The sequence below is a fragment of the Peromyscus californicus genome, unplaced genomic scaffold (genome assembly GCF_007827085.1).
Source record: "Peromyscus californicus insignis strain IS unplaced genomic scaffold, ASM782708v3 Scaffold_7__1_contigs__length_154581171, whole genome shotgun sequence".
Lineage (NCBI taxonomy): Eukaryota > Metazoa > Chordata > Mammalia > Rodentia > Cricetidae > Peromyscus > Peromyscus californicus.
In genome coordinates, this window is record NW_026294595.1 from 142,423,228 (window position 1) to 142,441,154 (window position 17,927).

At 52.9% G+C, this 17,927-nt stretch overlaps 1 protein-coding gene across 2 annotated transcripts; it reads left to right on the forward strand.

The window, feature by feature from the left end:
• Positions 1-572: 572 nt before the first annotated feature.
• Snai1 (snail family transcriptional repressor 1) lies at positions 573-17,395 on the forward strand. Of its 2 annotated transcripts, XM_052724875.1 has the most exons (5): positions 573-1,001; positions 6,594-6,688; positions 11,750-13,070; positions 13,391-13,918; positions 16,524-17,395. In XM_052724875.1, the coding sequence occupies exons 3-5, from the start codon at positions 12,989-12,991 to the stop codon at positions 16,706-16,708; spliced, it is 795 nt and encodes a 264-aa protein (XP_052580835.1). In that variant the 5' UTR covers positions 573-1,001; positions 6,594-6,688; positions 11,750-12,988; the 3' UTR covers positions 16,709-17,395. The 2 variants fall into 2 exon arrangements, with proteins under 2 accessions (XP_052580835.1, XP_052580834.1); XM_052724874.1 differs by lacking the exon at positions 573-1,001 and having other exon boundaries at positions 6,322-6,688.
• Positions 17,396-17,927: the final 532 nt, after the last annotated feature.

Genomic DNA, 17,927 nt, shown 5'->3' on the forward strand with positions numbered 1-17,927 from the left:
GCAGAACATGGCACACCCTGGGACCTCTGCACTCAAGGGAAGGCCGGAAGATTAGAGGCCAAGGATGTCTGCAGCTAAATAGCAGGTTACAGGCCAGTCTGGGCTACATGAGACCTTTGTCTTGTGTGTCTACACACACACACCCCAAATAGTATTATTTTTTCCTTTTTTTTTTTTTTTTTTTTTTTTTTTTTTGAGGCAAAGTCTCTTATGGCTGTCCTGAAACTCACTATGTTGACTAGGAAGGCTTTGAACTAGGATCCACCTTGCCTCTGCCTCTAGAGTGCTGGGATTAAAGGTGTGTGCCTCCACGCCCAGCTAGGAAGATCCTTTCAGTAGAATAATGTTATTTTTTTAGACAAGATCTTGTATATCCTGAGCTGATCTAACTCTTTTTTTTTTAAAGATTTATTTATGCCGGGCGGTGGTGGCTCATGCCTTTAATCCCAGCACTTGGGAGGCAGAGACAGGCGGATCTCTGTGAGTTCGAGGCCAGCCTGGACTGCCAAGTGAGTTCCAGGAAAGGCGCAAAGCTACACAGAGAAACCCTGTCTCCAAAAACCAAAAAAAAAAAAAGATTTATTTATTACGTATACAGCATGTGTCCCTGCAGGCCAGAAGAGGGCACCAGATCTCATTACAGATGGTTGTGAGCCACCATGTGGTTGCTGGGAATTGAACTCGGGACCTCTGGAAGAACAGTAAGTGCTCTTAACCTCTGAGCCATCTCTCCAGCCCCCTAACTCTCTTAAGTAGCTGAGAAGGATCTTGAGCTTGTGATTCCCATGCCTTAACCCTGAGTAACGACGTTATAGGTGTGCGCCAGCTTGACCTGCATGTGTCATGCTGGGCCTCAAACCTGGGCTTCAGTTATGCTAAGCAAGCCCTCTACCAACTGAGCTATACCCCCAGCCTTTGTTCGTTCTGTCTTGTCACAGGTGTTCAGAATTCCATATATCCCAGGATCCTCCGGTTTCTGTCTTCAGCTGCTGGGATCACAGGTGTGTCACTACACCCAGCTCTGAAGCTTCACCTTTAAGGGCTGCATGGCACTTCAGGGTACAGGAGGAAGTTGTTTGGTTTTGGTTTTTTTTTTTTTTTTTGGTTTTTCGAGACAGGGTTTCTCTGTGTAGCTTTGCGCCTTTCCTGGATCTCACTCTGTAGACCAGGCTGGCCTCGAACTCACAGAGATCCGCCTGGCTCTGCCTCCCAAGTGCTGGGATTAAAGGCCTGCGCCACCACCGCCCGGCTGGTTTTGGTTTTTGGAGACAAGGTTTCTCTGTGTGTAAGTGGCCCTGGCTGCCCTGGAACTTACTCTGTTTACCAGACTGACCTTGAACTCTGCCTGCCTCTGGGATTAAAGGTGTGCACCATCACCGCCTGGCAAGTATACTTTTTTTCAGTGAGCTTTCCAGTTGACACTGCTGTAGTGGGCACTGAGGGGAACAAGTCCACAACACCGTGTGTTTGCCTGTGTGGCCAGCTCTTCTGTCTGCAGAACTGCTGGATCAACAGGAGAGAGGCTGAGACGAAAGGCTGAGACGAGAGCCTGGGATAGTGGTTCTCAACCTTCCTAACGCTGCAACCTTTAATACAGTCCCTCATGTTGTGCTGACCCTCCCCCCACCATAAGATTATTTTCAGGGGCCTGGAGAGATGGCTCAGAGGTTAAGAGCACTGACTATTCTTCCAGAGGTCCCAAGTTCAACTCCCAGCAACCACATAGTGGCTCACAACCATCTGTAATGAGATCTGGTGCCCTCTTCTGGCCTGCAGGCATACAGAAACACTGTATACATAATAAATAATAAAACTTTTTTTTTTTTTTTTGTCGGAGCTGAGGACCGAACCCAGGGCCTTGCACTTGCTAGGCAAGTGCTCTACCACTGAGCTAAATCCCCAACCTCAATAAAATGTAATTTTGCTACTGTTATGAGTCAGAATGTATATAGTTTTGAAGATAAAGGTTTGTCAGTGAGGTTGTGACCCACATGTTGAGAACCACTAGCCTAGAAGGGCAGTGAGAGGGAGACTGCGCACCAGAAAGACCGGGATGGAGAGAGAAGAGCACGAGATGGAAAGAGGAGAGGTACGAGGATCTCTTCTGGAGACTCCAGGTGAGGGGTCCCCAAGCCTGGCCACAGGAATCCCAGCAGAAAGTGACTCAGAGACTTAGGAACACATCCTACACAAACGTAGATGGGGCCAGACTCTCTCCAAGACAGGGTTTCTCTGTGTAGCTTTGCACCTTTCCTGGAACTCACTCTGTAGCCCAGGCTGGCCTTGAACTCACAGAGATCCGCCTGCCTCTGCCTCCCAAGTGCTGGGATTAAAGGCGTGCGCCACCACCACCCGGCTGGAGACCAGACTCTTAGGAGCAAAGAATTTCGTGAGTGCCTCTTCCTGGAGAGCAAGGTGGGGCTCAGCCATGGCTGCTGATAGGCCCGAGTGTCATAGTGTGTGTGCATGTATGTGCTTATGTGTGAGCTTGTGTGTGTGTGTGTGTGTGTGTGTGTGTGTGTGTGTGTGTGTGTGTATGTATGTGTATGTGGGGGGCATGTGTGTGGTGATAAAGTATGAGTGAAGATGCTCATGGCTCATGTGGATGCCACAGGACAACTTGACAAATTCCGGGTTCCAGGAATTAAATCAGGTAATCAGGCTTGTGCGGATTAATGCTTTTACTGGATGACCATCTTGCTGTTCCAGAACTATTTCTTTTTCTTCTGTTCATCTGATTGCTTCGAGGGTCTCATGTACCCCAGGCTGGCCCTGATCTTCCTGCCTCTACCTTCCCAAGTTCTGGGGCCACAAGTGTGTGCCACTTGTAAACATGATTCTCATCTCTCTCTCTCTCTCTCTCTCTCTCTCTCTCTCTCTCTCTCTCTCATTCTCTCTCTCTCTCTCTCTCTCTCTCTCTCTCTCTCTCTCTCTCACACACACACACACACACACACACACACACACACACACACACACCCAAGATCTTAACTCTGTAGCCTAGCCTAGAACTCACTTTGTAGCCCAGGCTGGACACCTGCCTCCACCTTGAAAGAGTTGTGTTTGTAGGTGTAAGCCACAGCACCCTATTAGAACCAGTTTCTAAATAGGTCCCAAGATTTAACAAAATTGTGGGAGGTCCCAGTTAAATCTGATTTTCAGCTAAGTCTTCTCTGCAGTCTTATGCTAAGAACTTGTTATCTATATAAAATTCGAATTCAACCTGTGCATCTGTGTTGTATCTGGCCAATTTATCTCTAAGATAGGGAGTGGAAGGATGAAGTTAGCTCAGGGTTCCTCTTGGTGAGGGCTGTTCCACCCCCAGCCACACAGCCCTTACATTCATTTTAAGACCAGGTCTCAGGAACTGGTTCCGTCCTCCAAACTGCATAAACTGGGTGTGGGAGCACACACACTGTGATCCCAGCACTCCGCAGGGGAGGCTGGGTCAGAAGTCAAGGTCAGCCTCAGCTGAGGAGCCCAGTCTCAGAACTCAGGGCTCCTGGGCCTGCTGCCCTCAGCCTCATAGCCTTAACCTCCAGAACATTCTCTTTTCCTGGCCCAGGGCTTTCTCATCACAGGACTTGCCTTAGCCGCAGGCTTTTCTAAAGGATACCCATGCCTTAGCTAAGCTTGCCTGATTTATCACAGTACCCCATCCCCTCAGCCAGGTCTGTGGCTCGGAGGTGACATTGGCATCTCTGAACTGCTTGCTCACTGGGGAGATCTGTGGGTCCAGCAAAGGCCGGTGAGCAGGGACAGGACAAGGGTCCACTCTAGGGACAAAGTTTGGTGGCAGGAGCAGGGTTTGGACTGAGTCCAAAAGGAAGAGCTAACTACGACCTTGGAAAATCATTGGCTTCCCATGAGAGTCGCCAGAGGAAGGAGATGAGAGATAATGCGGGATCAAAGTGCATTTTTATATATTATACAGGTTATATGTGCATTTCATAGAGAGATAGATAAAATTTCATAATTGTGAAATGATACATTTTTATATATTATACAGGTTATATGTGCATTTCATAGAGAGAGATAGATAAAATTTCATAATTGTGAAATGACACACTTATATATTATACAGATTATATGGACATTTCATAGAGAGAGAGAGATAAAATTTCATAATTGTGAAATGATACATTTTTATATATTATACAGATTATATGTACATTTCATATATATAGAGATAGATAAAATTTCATAATTGTGAAATGATACACTTTTATATATTATACAGATTATATGTGCATTTCATAGAGAGAGATAAAATTTCATAATTGTGAAATGATACATTTTTTTCAAAAGAATGCTGCCCAGTGGTAGTGGCGCACACAGTGCTTTAATGCCAGCACTGGGGAGGCAGAGGCAGGCAGATCTCTGAGTTCGAGGCCAGCCTGGTCTACAGAGAGTGAGTTCCAGGACAGCCAGGACTGCTTCACAGAGAAACCCTGTCTCAGAAAAAAAGAAAGGAAGGAAGAAAGGAAGGAAGGAAGAAAGCCAGCCACTGGCTATTATTTTCCCCATCTCCTTTCCTCCCTCCATCCCTCCCTCCCTTTTAGAGTTTTTCTTTGAGGAAGGGTTTTGCTATGTAGCCCAGGCTAGCCTTGAACTTTGGCAGTCCTGTCTCAGCCTCCTGTGTGCTGGGATTGCACCACGTTCAGCTTCATTTTTAAATTATGTATGTGTGTATGTGTGTGTGTGACATGTGCACATGAGTGCAGGTGCCCACAGAGCCCAGACCAGACTCCCTGGAGCTGGAGTTACAGATGGTTATGATGCCAGACATGGGTGCTGGGAACACAACTCTGTTCATCTCTCCACCACTCCCCCCACTCCTGCTTTCAGACAGGTGGGATCTGGCTATATTGCCCAGGCTGGTCCCAACCTCCTAGGCCCAAATACATTTCATACTTTTCCCCCATCATTACCTTATGGGGGAGGTAGATTTCTGAAGACTGATCTCAGGACTTTGTGCAAGGAATACTTAAACCCTTGCTTCCCCAGCATCCTGCATTCCTTCTTTCTCTTTCTCTCTCTCTCTCTCTCTCTCTCTCTCTCTCTCTCTCTCTCTCTCTCTCTCTCTTTCTTTCTCTCTCTCTGGTTTTTCAAGACAGGGTTTGTCTGTGTAGTTTTGGTGCCTGTCCTGGATCTTGCTCTGTAGACCAGGCTGGGCTCGAACTCACAGAGTGCTGGGATTAAAGGAGTGCGCCACCACCGCCCAGCTTGGATTCCTTCTCTTGCCCTCTGTGCTTCAGAGATGTTTGGAGATTTAGAGGTAGGAAAGCTGAGCACCTGTGTAGGGAGAAAGACAATCCCAGGAGATTTCCCTCTGCCACCAGGAGAGGTTCTATAGGCCAGGCTGCAGCCAGAGGGCCCATGTGAGCATCTGGGAGACCTTGTGAGATAGGATGCCTGAGCAGGTGCAAGGAGAAACCTGAATTCAATCTCTGCAGCACCCTAAAAGACACACAAAATAAAAAGTTTGTGCCAGGAAGTGGTGGCACACACCTTTAATCCCAGCACTCGGGAGGCAGAGTCAGGCAGATCTCCAAGTTGAGTCCAGCCTGGTCTACAGAGCAAGTTACAGGACAGCCAGGGCTACACAGAGAAACCCTGTCTTGAAAAAGAGAGAGAAAGTTTGAGCCGGGTGGTGGTGGCGTATGCCTTTAATCCCAGCATTCAGGAGGCAGAGGCAGGTGGATCTTGGTGAGTTCGAGGCCAGCCTGGTCTACAGTACGAGATCCAGGAAAGGCGCAAAGCTACACAGAAGCACCCAAACCAGGTGACTGAGGCTGTAGCTGGGAGGCAGACATCCTGCCCAGCATGGAGAAGACTCCAGGTTCAACCTGGAGTACCACAAAAATAAATAATACAACTTAAGAACAGAAAGGCGTGTAAAATGTAATGTAGCAAAGGTCTTCCCTTCCAACCTGCTTTCCCTCCCTGGAAACGTCCTCACCAGAGTCCAGTCTCTGCTGGAAAGCCTTTAGGTCCCTAACAGCCTTACAATTTCTCCTTCCATTTGCAAAGGAGCCCATTGTTCAGCTATCACCTATGCTGATGAGTCGACCTCCATTCAGTCTGGGACTTCTTCCTGCCCAGCTATAGGGCCTAAGGGTACATGGTGCTCACTGGTCTTCTTGTGGGCCAGTTTGGAATGCTTTAGGGACCCAGCTGGGAATGCACCTCCTCCACAGAGCCTGGTCCTAGCAGATGCTCCCACTGTCAGAAATGAGAAGGCTGGTCTGAGTCCCCTGACCCAAAAGCCAGCCTCCAAAACAGTTTTTTTTTTTTTTTTTTTTTTTTTTTTTTTTTTTTTTTTGGTTTTTCGAGACAGGGTTTCTCTGTGTAGCTTTGCGCCTTTCCTGGAACTCACTTGGTAGTCCAGGCTGGCCTCGAACTCACAGAGATCCGCCTGGCTCTGCCTCCCGAGTGCTGGGATTAAAGGCGTGCGCCACCACCGCCCGGCGCGCCTCCAAAACAGTTTTATCTATGACCAGCGACTCACTGGTTTGCTTCTCTCTTTGTCCCCACTGTCCTTCCAGTCAAAGTCAGCTCTGACCCCATCTGTTCCTTCATCTAATCAACAGGCCAGTGAAAACCAGTCAGCAACACTCTGGGAAACGAGAAGTTCCTGGTCAGGCCTGGTGGTAGGACAAGACCCCAAGGATTCCCGAAGGCTGAGGTAGGTCAATGGTCAAGGTCAGCCTGAGCAAACCTAGTGATGAGAACTCTCCCAGGGCCCCTGGGAGACAGACAGGTGGGTGGAGGTGCTCGCTGCCCGAGCCACAGGAAATATGGAAGGACAGGTGGCATGTGGGACATTCACACTGTCACTCACACATGCATAAAGAAAAAGGGTTGGGGATATAAGTCAGAGGTGACTGGCTTTAATCCCCAGTTCTTCTGGGAAAATAAAATTTAAAAAATGAAGAGGCAGGCTGAACTCTCTTGAGTTCTAAGCCAGCCTGATCTACATACCAAGTTCCAGGCCAGTCAGGGCTAAATAGTAAGACCCTGTCTATAAAAAAGAAGAAAAAGAAGTCATCAACTTGCTGACTGAAAGAACTTGAAAAGTAGTTTAGAACACAAAGAAACAGAAACAGCTCTGGGCATGGGAGGGCTTCTCCCTATCACTCATCGTCATGGGGTGGCATGGGCAGGTGAGAAATGCCCCCCTCCCACCCATCAACGCTTGAGGCAGGTGGGAGAGCTGGCCCTGCCCTTCACCTGGGCACCACAATAGAGCCAATCCTGTTGGCAGAGCTGTGGGAGAGCCAGCACCAATACTGTGAGCATAGAAGAGCTGTCCCCATTACTCACCTGTCATATGGCGGCATGGGACAGAAATGCCCCCCCACACCATCAATGCCTGAGGCAGGTTAAAGAGCTGGCCCTGAGGTCATAAGAGTGGGAGAGCAGGCCCAGCCCCTCACCTGCTGCAGCACTAAGCCACACCTGGGCCACACAGTGGAGCTGGCCCTGGAGGTGTAGGTGTGGGAGATCCAACCCTGAGGACATGAAAGCAGGAGAACGGGCCCCGCCCCTTGCTCATCTCTGCAAGGGGTGAACTAGCCTGGGCAGTGCAGGAGAACTCACCCTAGTGGTGAAGACAGGGGAGAGCTGGCAGGATGACCAACCCTGCAACTACCCAGACCCAGAACCAGGGTTAGGGGCTGGCCCACCCCAACATCCACCTCCTCTGTGATCTGCTGGAGCAACTGAAGGGACCAGTCCTGCAGGCCCAAAGCTGCAGGATCTCTACACAGGGCAACAGCAGGATCTCCAAGAGGAGTTCCAGTGAGGGCCCAGCATCGACAGTGTAACAGAAACCGGAGGCCTCCAACTAGACGAATGACTCTTTGCAATAAACACGTGCAAGTAAAGATATATGGATAGAAGGGTTTTCTGTGTGACTCACTGTGTCACACTACAGCTTCCATGATGAGATTTTTTTTCTGTTTTCTCTTAAATTTTATGGGGGGGGGGCATCTACAAGGGCAGAGGGCAGATACACAGGGATGGAAAATGAATGGGAACGAGATGCATGATGGGAAGGACACAAAGAATCAAAACAAAACAAAAAATGGCTCTGGATGTAAATGCCCAGGTTGAATCAGACAAACCCCAAAAGAAGCAAAAACTGGCTGTACAGAGTGGGCCAAGTTTAGCCTGTGTGGGCCAAGTTTTGCAAAGGAATCCTCCACTCCCTACTGAAGGGAGTTCAGTTTAACCCTTCTGGAGGACATTTAGCCATCAAGTTTCTGTGGAGCATGTGGCTCTGTCTGCAGTACAACACTGGCTGGGTGGGCAGAGGCACTCTTGAAACTGCTCCATCATTTGTAGCAGAAAAAAAAGTGGCATTCCATGATGGTGCACACCTTTAATCCCAGCACTCGGGAGGCAGAGGCAGGTGGATCTCAGTGAATTTGAGGCCAGCCTGGTCTACAAAGTGAGTTCTAGGACAGCCAGGACTACACAGAGAAACTCTTGTCTCAGGATTAAAAAAAAAAAAAAAAGTCATCTGAATTCCCACCCGAGTCCCCTTGTTAAACTGTGTAATCTCAGCAAAACCCACAGAATAAAAAGTTTGGCGTTGGCCAGGCGGTAGTGGCACTTGGGAGGCAGAGGCAGGTGGATCTCTGTGAGTTCGAGGCCAGTCTGGTCTACAAACCGAGTTCCAGGACAGCCAGGGCTACACAGAGAAACCCTGTCTCGAAAACCCAAAAAATAAATAAATAAAAATTTTAAAAAGTTAGGAGTGGGGCCTCATGGTTCTGGCTCTATGTAATCCCAGATTCTTGGGAGGCAGAGGCAGGAGGATCACAGGTTCAAGCCCAGATCTTGTTTCAAAGTAAAAATGTGAGGTGGCTCAGAAGGAAAAAAGCATCGAGCAAACCTGGAAACCTGAGTTAAACTCTCAGAACCCACGTAAAAGGGGAAACAGGAAGTGACTCTAAAGGTGTCCTCTGACCGCCACGTGCACGCAGAGGCGTGCATGCAGAGGCGCGCGCGCACGCACACACACACACACACACACACACACACACACACACACACACACACACACACACATGAACGCACGACTACTTAGCAGAAGCTTAAAGGTGGCTGGAAGGATAGTTCAGTGATGTGGTCATTCTTCAGAGAGCTTAAGTTTAATCCTCAGCATAAAAGCAAACAGTGAGCAAAAAAAACGAGCCCACTGTGATGGCAGGCACATACTTCAATCCCAGCACACAAGAGGGTCAGGTGGTGGGAGCCAGCCTAGGCTACACAGTAAGTTCAAGGCCGGCCTGGCCTATGTTAGCGCCTCTTTCAAAACGACAAAAATGGAGCATTTTTATAGCGGGGCACTGTCTAGCATCGAGGTGGCCATCTGTGGTGACAGAAGGGGGCTGAGTTAATATAAACACCTGTGTGTGTGTAACCATCCCCTTGTCTATTACAAAGGTCACCTCTAGAGGTCTAGAGCGGGGGGGGGGGAGGCTTTGGTTGGTTGTAAATCACGGGTTTAGTGGAGGAACACCTGAAAAAAATGCAACATATATTCAAATTTATCCTCCTCTCCCGCCTTCCCTAGTTACATTAAGTGGTCCCAGGTTGCTCTCCTAGGAAGGGGAGACGCAGGGAGGCACTTTGGCCAGCAGAGGGCGCAGCAAGACTGCGCCCCAGGCAAGGGGCGGAGCCGGCGGGGGAGCCTTGGGGGAGCTTGTAGGAGAATCAAGAGTCTCTTGCAATCCCTGTACCCAGGAGGCTGACGCAGGAGGACAGCCAGCATTAGACTAGCCTGCTTGTGAGACCTTGTCTTAAAAACAAACGAAGTTGCCGGGCGGTGGTGGCGCACGCCTTTAATCCCAGCACTCAGGAGGCAGAGCCAGGCGGATCTTTGTGAGTTCGAGGCCAGTCTGGTCTACAGAGCGAGATCCAGGACAGGCACCAAAACTACACAGACAAACCCTGTCTCAAAAAAACTAAAAAACCAGCCTGGTCTACACAGACAGGAGTTCCATGACAATCAAGGCTATACAAAGAAACCCTATCTCGAAAAAAACAAAAATAAATAGGGAAGGAAAAAAAAGGCTGAAGCGATGGCTCAGCAGCTAAGAGCACTGGCTCTTTCTTACAAAGGACCTGGGTTTGGTTCCCAGTACCCACACAGTGGCTCACAACCACCTGTCACTCAAATGCCAGGGGAATCTGGCCTCTGAGGGCATCTGCACATGTGGTATTTATTCATACAGGCACATACACATAAATAAAAAATAAAAATATAGCCAGGTAGTGGTGACACACACCTTTAATCCCAGCACTGGGGAGGCAGAGGCAGGTGGATCTCTGAGTCTGAGGCCAGCCTGGTCTACAGAGTGAGTTACAGGGCAGCCAGGACTACATAGTGATAACTATTTCTCAAAAAAAAAAAGGACAACAACAATAAACAAATTTTAAAAAAAGATTCTGCAGCGGACATTTTCCTAACTTTCACTGTGTGAGTGGGTGTGTCCCTGAATTCTACACCACTCAGCTTGCCTACTTTTGACCATCTGTAAATCCCGCTCACTAACTGCACACCTGTGTCTGGCTTTTGCTCATCACTCGGCTTGAGAATCATTCTGTTGTTGCATGGACCTGTTCATACTTTAACCTTCCTTCCGTCCTTCCTTTTCCTGACAGGCTGTCACTATTCAGCCAGAGTTAGCCTTAAACCCCTGAGCTTCCTGCCTCTGCCTCCCACAAGTACAGATGTGTCCCCAGTCTGGATGTCGTTAGTTCATGCTGCTGTCAGGTCAGCTGGTGTTATTAATCCTGCCTCAGTTGATCGACGGTGGTGGCGCACGCCTTTAATCCCAGCACTGGGGAGGCAGAGGCAGGTGGATCTCTGAGTGTGAGGCCAGCCTGGGCTACAGAGCGAGGTCCGCAACAGCCAAGGTTACAAAGAGAAACCCTGTCTCGAGAAACCAGAGAGAGAGAGAGAGAGAGAGAGAGAGAGAGAGAGAGAGAGAGAGAGAGACAGACAGACAGACAGACACAGACAGAGACACAGACAGAGACAGAGAGAGAGACAGAGAGCGAGAGAGCAGGTGTCAGGTTGTCCTTTCGTCTTGTTTGGTGGGTTTGAGACTGGCCATGTATTCTTAGCTTTGGTAATTCTTTAGAGGCATCCAGCAGTTCTGTCATCTTAAAAGCGGATGCCAAAACCCCGCCCTAGACGATTAAATCAGGATGTGTCTGCAGGTGAAGGCGGGCAGGGCTTAGGTGTTTTCAGACACTCTTGAGGAAAAGGGTGGCAGTCGGCCTAGGAAGAAGGCTTCCTGGGAGTGGGGGGGGGGGGGTCACCTGTCACCTGTTGGGCTGAGTCACACCTTTTCTAAGTGGCATGCCAGCATCCATCAACACTTGACCAGGTTTTACTTGGCAGGTGTGAGGGTGTGAACTGGCCTTCCCTTCGGGCTTCAGGCTTCGTTGTTTTTTCTCTTTTCCCACCTTACTAAGGAGGCTGGGGGCGGGGGCGGGGGTGGGGGGGGTGGGGGGAACAAAGGATCAAAGGAGGCCTAGCCAGGTGTAGATCGGGAAGAGAACAGGACCGGAGGGCTGAGGGCAGGCGGCAAGGTCCTGTGGTGGGAAAGCCTTGGCCATTGTGCATAGGGAGGGGGAAAGGTCAAGATCCGGTCAGCTGAGCGGTCAGTTCAGACAAGCAAGGAAGGGTTCGGGGTGAGGGGCTCAGTCTTCTCCCTCTGGACTCAAGGGGAGCTGCGTGGATGAACCACATGAACCCGGAGGGCAAAGTGTCCGGCATGATCGCTCCTGCTGTCTGTTCGTTCGCCCTCTCACCAGCGCTAGGAGAACGGATGCAGTCACTGTTGTTGCCTCCAGTGTCTGGAGACGCCCCAGAGGTTTCCCCAGCCCCTCCACTTTACAGGTGTGTGACACCTCATACTGTGGGGTGTGGGCTTGATTTCCGGGGCCACCCTGGTGCTGGGCTGGACCCTTCCTTCCTGTGATCCTTCCAACACGATTCTCGGGAAGCCGGGAGCCTCAGCTCTGGGCTTGGCTACGTCTGCCTGCCTCGCACCTGCCCTCAGCGGTGTTTCACAATGCAACTCCAAATAGGTCCCTCCTCAGCTGCAAGTCCTTCGGTGGCTCCCCGGTGCCCTAAAGGCAAAGTCCAAACTCCTCCGAGGACCCGAGGCCAGCAAATCCGACCCCTCGGGGCCTGCCCACACCACCCCCACGCCTGGGAGCCGCTCTCAAAAGCTGGGCAGGCAGCAGTTACTCTTACCTCGGGCCTTTCCCCTCTGTGTTTTTTCACTTCCCCTGGGAAGTCAGAGACCCGCCCCCCCCCTTCAGGTGACCGTCCATGGACAGTCACAGCTGTCTCTCCCCGCCTCTCTCCGCATCAAAGCACACCTCCCTTTGCATTAGAATCGCCTGTTCACCCCGTCTGTCTCCCCCACGGACGGGAAGCCATCCTTCTTCGGTAAGGGCTCGGAGTGTTTCGTTCGGGGTTGTACAGATGCAGCTCCAGAACTCAGCCTGGTTCAGCGTGGGCGCTCCCGAAGCACGTGCGAAAGGGAGCGGATCCACGCATTTTCGGGGCGCAAAGGTCAGCCGCCCCGGGGGTCGGGGCGCCGCTCTCGGCGGAGGCCAGGCGCGGCCACCAGGGGGCGCCCGAGGCGCTCGGACGCCGCGCGGTCCGGCCCGGGAGGAGCCCAAGCCGAACCTCAGCGCCACGCGGCGCGGGCCCCTCCAGCCCCGGCGCACCTGCTCCTGTCGCGGTCTCGGGCCGCGCCGCCGCCCGCCATTGGCGCAGCCTTGACAAAGGGGCGTGGCCGGGGCCGCGGCCCCGCCCCCGGCCCGCCTACTTAAAAGAGTTTGCCGCACCGAGGGGGGAGCGCAGTGCCGCGGCCGGGCCTCGCGAGCGGACTTGCCTCTCGACCTTGCGTGACCCGGTGACCCCCCGGCTACCTAGGTCGCCCCGGCCACCATGCCGCGCTCCTTCCTGGTCAGGAAGCCGTCCGACCCCCGCCGGAAGCCCAACTATAGCGAGTTGCAGGACGCGTGTGTGGGTGCGTGGCGGGGTGCGGGACGCGGGCGCCTCGGGGGGCTCCCGAGGGCGCGCAGGGGGCGAGCCGGGCTCTGCGGGCGCGACAGGTGGACCGGGAGCTCCGGATCTTGGCAGTTGGGGTCCACCGAGGGCGGGGTCTGCGACCCAGGGCGGGGAGGCTCCGAAAACTGTAGACCCGAGGGAAGACAGTCCTGCGGAGTCCGGAGTCCGGGTGGGGGAGGGGCGGGCGGGCGGGCGGGCGGGGAGCCTCCGGGAGCCCCTCCACCTGGCGCCCCGAGAACCGGCCCCGTTGACCCTCTGCTCTCTCTTCTCTGCCCGCAGAGTTCACCTTCCAGCAACCCTACGACCAGGCTCACCTGCTGGCCGCCATCCCTCCGCCCGAGGTCCTTAACCCCGCCGCCTCGCTGCCCACCCTCATCTGGGACTCGCTCCTGGTGCCCCAAGTGCAGCCGGTTGCTTGGGCCACCCTCCCGCCGCGGGAGAGCCCCAGGGCGGCCGAGCTGACCTCGCTGTCCGATGAAGACAGCGGCAAAAGCTCGCAGCCGCCCAGCCCGCCCTCGCCGGCGCCGTCGTCCTTCTCCTCCACTTCGGCCTCATCCCTGGAGGCCGAGGCCTTCATCGCCTTCTCTGGCTTGGGTCAGCTGCCCAAGCAGCTAGCCAGGCTCTCGGTGGCCAAGGACCCCCAGTCCCGGAAGGCCTTCAATTGCAAGTACTGCAGCAAGGAGTACCTCAGCCTGGGCGCCCTCAAGATGCACATCCGAAGCCACACGCTGCCGTGCGTCTGCGCGACCTGCGGAAAGGCCTTCTCCAGGCCCTGGCTGCTGCAGGGCCACGTCCGCACCCACACTGGTGAGTGTTCCCACAGCTGCCTCTCATCTCCCTGCCGCCCTGGGTGCTTGGCCTCTGACTGGTGGACTCACACTTGCTTCTGGTGCAGCCAGGCAGATGGCAAAGTAAGACGCTGGTTCTCCTGCATCCTGCTCCTTGCTGTTAGGGCGGGGAGTAAGGGGGTGCCCTCCGGCTCCCCACTCTCAACCCAGACAGACAGACTAGTGTTAGATTTCTCCACTTGGTCTTGAAGGCTGAGACCATCCTCGGTCTCCCCATGTCTGAAATGCCCAAGAACAAACACTTGGTGGGATTTTTGTGTAGGGTGAAGTACTGGGTGCAGGTGCCACGCTGAACTCAAGTGACTTTGCTAGTCTTTGAGCCTCAGAACGTGTGGAAAGCTTCTAGACGTGAGGGAACGGCATTAGCCTGTCCGTGATAGTGGGGATTCCCGTGTAGGGGTAAGTCTTTGGAAAGAGTGTTGGAGATGAAGTTTCACTGGCCACAGCTATCAAGCTTTGGGGTGTGAGCTGGCTCGTTGGAGCTGTGCATTTCCTGTTGTGGCCAGCATTGGAATAGCAAAGCTGAGAGGTGGGGTGCCATTTGCAGGTCTCACTGAGGTCCTCACTGCATGAATGAGGCTACCCATTTCTCCTCCTCCAGGCACCCACTGCCTCAGATTTAACTGTAAAGTCCCAACAGCCTGGCCTTTATCCTGCACCGTGGCTAAGCCAAGGGACTGTGCTTTGGGGAGAGCTGAAGCCCTCAGGGGTCCTAGGGACTTTGTTTTGATGTGAAGGCATGGCTCAGACAAAACCCTTGTTGAAATGTACCACCCTGTCCCTGGGAGTCCCATTGTGTGTCTTAATGGTGGCCCAGGGGGTGGGGGCCTGCAGGGTTAGAGCAGGTGCATGGGGCAGTGGTGCCCAGCACCTGTTCTGGCCGCAGCTGCCGGCTCACTGCATGGCGGGCCCCTCTAATCCAGGGGGTATCGCATGTACAGTGCCCCCCTCAGTGGCCTTTGTCCCAGCCGGCCTGGTGCCGATTTCACACTTGCCAGGAACACCATAAAGGCGTCTGGGGGTCGGAGATCTGTGAGGAGTGGGGGATCTACACTCCTGCACATTTCCTCAGGACCCCCCCCCCCAAACTCCATCTCATTCTGTGTTGTCTGTTCCCCCTTTGTTAAGATTTACCCCAGCTCACCCGTTCCCTGCTAAACTGACAGGTTAGTCCTTGGGGAGGGGTCACCGCCCCTAACTTGTAGGAACCTCCAGATCTCTGCATCGGCAGCACTGAGTTACCAAGGAGTAAGTGGAGGGGGGTCCTTGCTGGGAGCCTCACACTGGGCTTCCTTCCCCAGTAGCCACAGGCTTCTGTGGGTATGTGCCCCCGGCTCAGTGAATACCTGCTGAGTGGGTGGATCCCACAGGAACCCTGCTGAGATTTCCCCCATCCAGAAGCCCAGCACACCAAGGAGGAGGAGGCATTCATCAGCCCTCCCTCGAATTCCAGCACTAGATTTAACCAAAGGGCACCGCCTGTGGGCTAGCAGGCCTGGAGGGAAGGCTGCCTTGCTTTGTTTGAAGAGGCCGGTCCACATGATAGCATCGTGCTTGGCACATAGTAGGAGTGCCACAGGTACTTGGGTTCTGTTGTTGGTATTTGTGTTGCCCAGCTAGTCTGGGTTCAAACCAGAGACCCTCTTCTTTCTGTCTCCATTGCTGAGATCATAAGTGTGGACCGCCATGTGCAGGTCCTTTCTTATTTAAAGTTTTTTAAAAGCACATTTGTTAATTCTACAAGCTTTTGGGGGGTTGGTTTTTCTTTTTCTTTTTTTTCCTTCGAGACAGGGTTTCTCTGTGTAGTTTTTGTGCCTGTCCTGGAGCTCACTCTGTAGACCAGGCTGACCTCGAACTTACAGAGATCCACCTGCCTCTGTGAGGGCTGGGATTAAAGGCGTGCGCCACAACCATCCAGCTATCTACAAGCATCTATTAAACACTGTACTCTTAGCCTAAACTACAGCCTTGGCTGGTGCGGTGGGATGTCAGCCCCTGGGCTGGGCCTTAAAGTAGGCTGAGGAGAGGTTCCCCATTGGTCCTATGGGGAAACAGCCAAGATTTGGGATTGCAAAGCTCTGGGCTGCTGGCAGGACGCAGAGGAGAGGCCTCCCTGGCTCTGGGTGGGGGTGGGGAGGCCTCTCCAGGCTGCCTCCTCAAGCTTTGTCCTAGACAAAGTAAATCAAGGATTGACTTCAAGGCTGATAATAGGAACACCAACCACAGCTCCCCCTGCCTACGGCAGTGGCTAAAACCGAGGGCTGTGGAGGCCTGGTGGGTGACTGGAGCCTGCTGCTTAACTTCTGTGCCTCGGTTTCTCTGTGTCTGAAGGGTAGGACTGCAGAAGGATCACATAGTGAGAAGTGGTCAGTGCCTGGCAGCATGTGTCTGAGTTTACCCTACCCTGGGAGGGAGTGTGGAGACAACAGAAGGCTGGTGGTCAGGGCTGCCTACAGGAAGCCCATGACCCTCACCCAGCGCAGGCCTGGCTGTACTTGGCCTTCCGTGGTGCATCCAGGCTGCTCTGTCCGGGCCTTCTCCTCACCCATCGCATCTCTCCCCAGGTGAGAAGCCCTTCTCCTGCTCCCATTGCAACCGTGCCTTCGCTGACCGCTCCAACCTGCGTGCCCACCTTCAGACCCACTCAGACGTGAAGAAGTACCAGTGTCAGGCGTGCGCCCGCACTTTCTCCCGAATGTCCTTACTTCACAAACACCAAGAGTCTGGCTGCTCCGGAGGCCCACGCTGACCCCCTTCTCTCTCCATCCTTTCTGACATCTCCCTGGTTCCCTGGAGCCGGCCCTCACTGCCAAGCCTCCCTCCTGGACGTCATCCGTCCAGCCTTCATCCCGGGACCTGTGGAGGCCATGTCTGGCCCTGGTTTCTGCTTGGCTTTCTTGGCCTTTTCTCCAGATGACAGATGGAAGGCAGAGCGCCGTGGTTCCCTCCCAGAGCCACCCCTCAGTATTCATGAGGTATAGCCTCTGGACACAGCTGCTTCGAGCCATAGGACTAAAGCCAACCCACTGGCTGGGAAGCTTGAACCCCACTCAGGGGACCCCTACTTCCCTACCTCCCCCAAGGACCCTTCAGGCCAACTTGCTGAGGTACAGCAGACTATGCAATAGTCTCCCCCTCCCCCAGCTACATCCATGCCCCAGCAGGGTGGTTGCTGGACACATGTCCAGGTGCCCCACCTCCATTTGTCCTGGTGACACCTGTTTCACAGCAGTTTAACGAAGAAGGGACCATGAGTAATGGCCGTCACTTGTTAGGGGCCAAGTGGGGGGCTTCAGCCTGGCCAATGTGTCTCCCAGAACTATTTTGGGGCCCAACAGGTGGTCCTGGGAGGAAGATGTTTACATTTTAAAGGTATTTATATTGTAAGCAGCATTTTGTATAGTTAATATGTACAGTTTATTGATATTCAATAAAGTGGTTAATTTATATACTAAAAACTGGTGGTGAAGGGGACACATTAAAGGGACTTAGGGAGAGAGAGGCAGGGGTCTTAAGTCCTGTGCTTTGGAGTTCCAACTGGAGTGCTTGGCCTGGGTGTCTGTCCAATCCGGGTACTGTACAAGCTTCCCCACACTCTTGAGGTTCTCTAGCATAGGAAGCTGCTTCTCGGCCTTATCTACAGCCTGGCCCTGTGCTGGGGCTCCACTAGAGCAGGTCGTTGGGGCGGGACTAGCTGCCCCTCCCAGCTGAAGGAGGATGCCTTTCCTGTTCCCAAGGGCCTCCCTGTCAGGCAGGCCCACACCTCTGTCTGGCTGCTGGGTACCAAATGGCCTTTGATGCAAGGAAATGGGCTGGCTGGAGCCAGGAGGGTGAGAAGCCAGGCCAAAGGGTAGGGGTCACTCAGCTTCCTGCTCAGAGGACCAGAGCTGGGGCAATTCACCTCAGGCTAGTTGGTGCTGGTGACCTCAACTCTGAGGGCCTCCTGGGGCCGAGAAAAAATGAGTGTC

Excerpts from the sequence above, each read along its gene's own strand:
- Snai1 (XM_052724875.1), top strand. The coding sequence starts at position 12,989 with ATGCCGCGCTCCTTCCTGGTCAGGAAGCCGTCCGACCCCCGCCGGAAG. Across the intron at positions 13,071-13,390 it reads GTTGCAGGACGCGTGTGTGG|AGTTCACCTTCCAGCAACCC; the intron begins GTGCGTGGCGGG and ends CTCTGCCCGCAG. Across the intron at positions 13,919-16,523 it reads CCACGTCCGCACCCACACTG|GTGAGAAGCCCTTCTCCTGC; the intron begins GTGAGTGTTCCC and ends ATCTCTCCCCAG.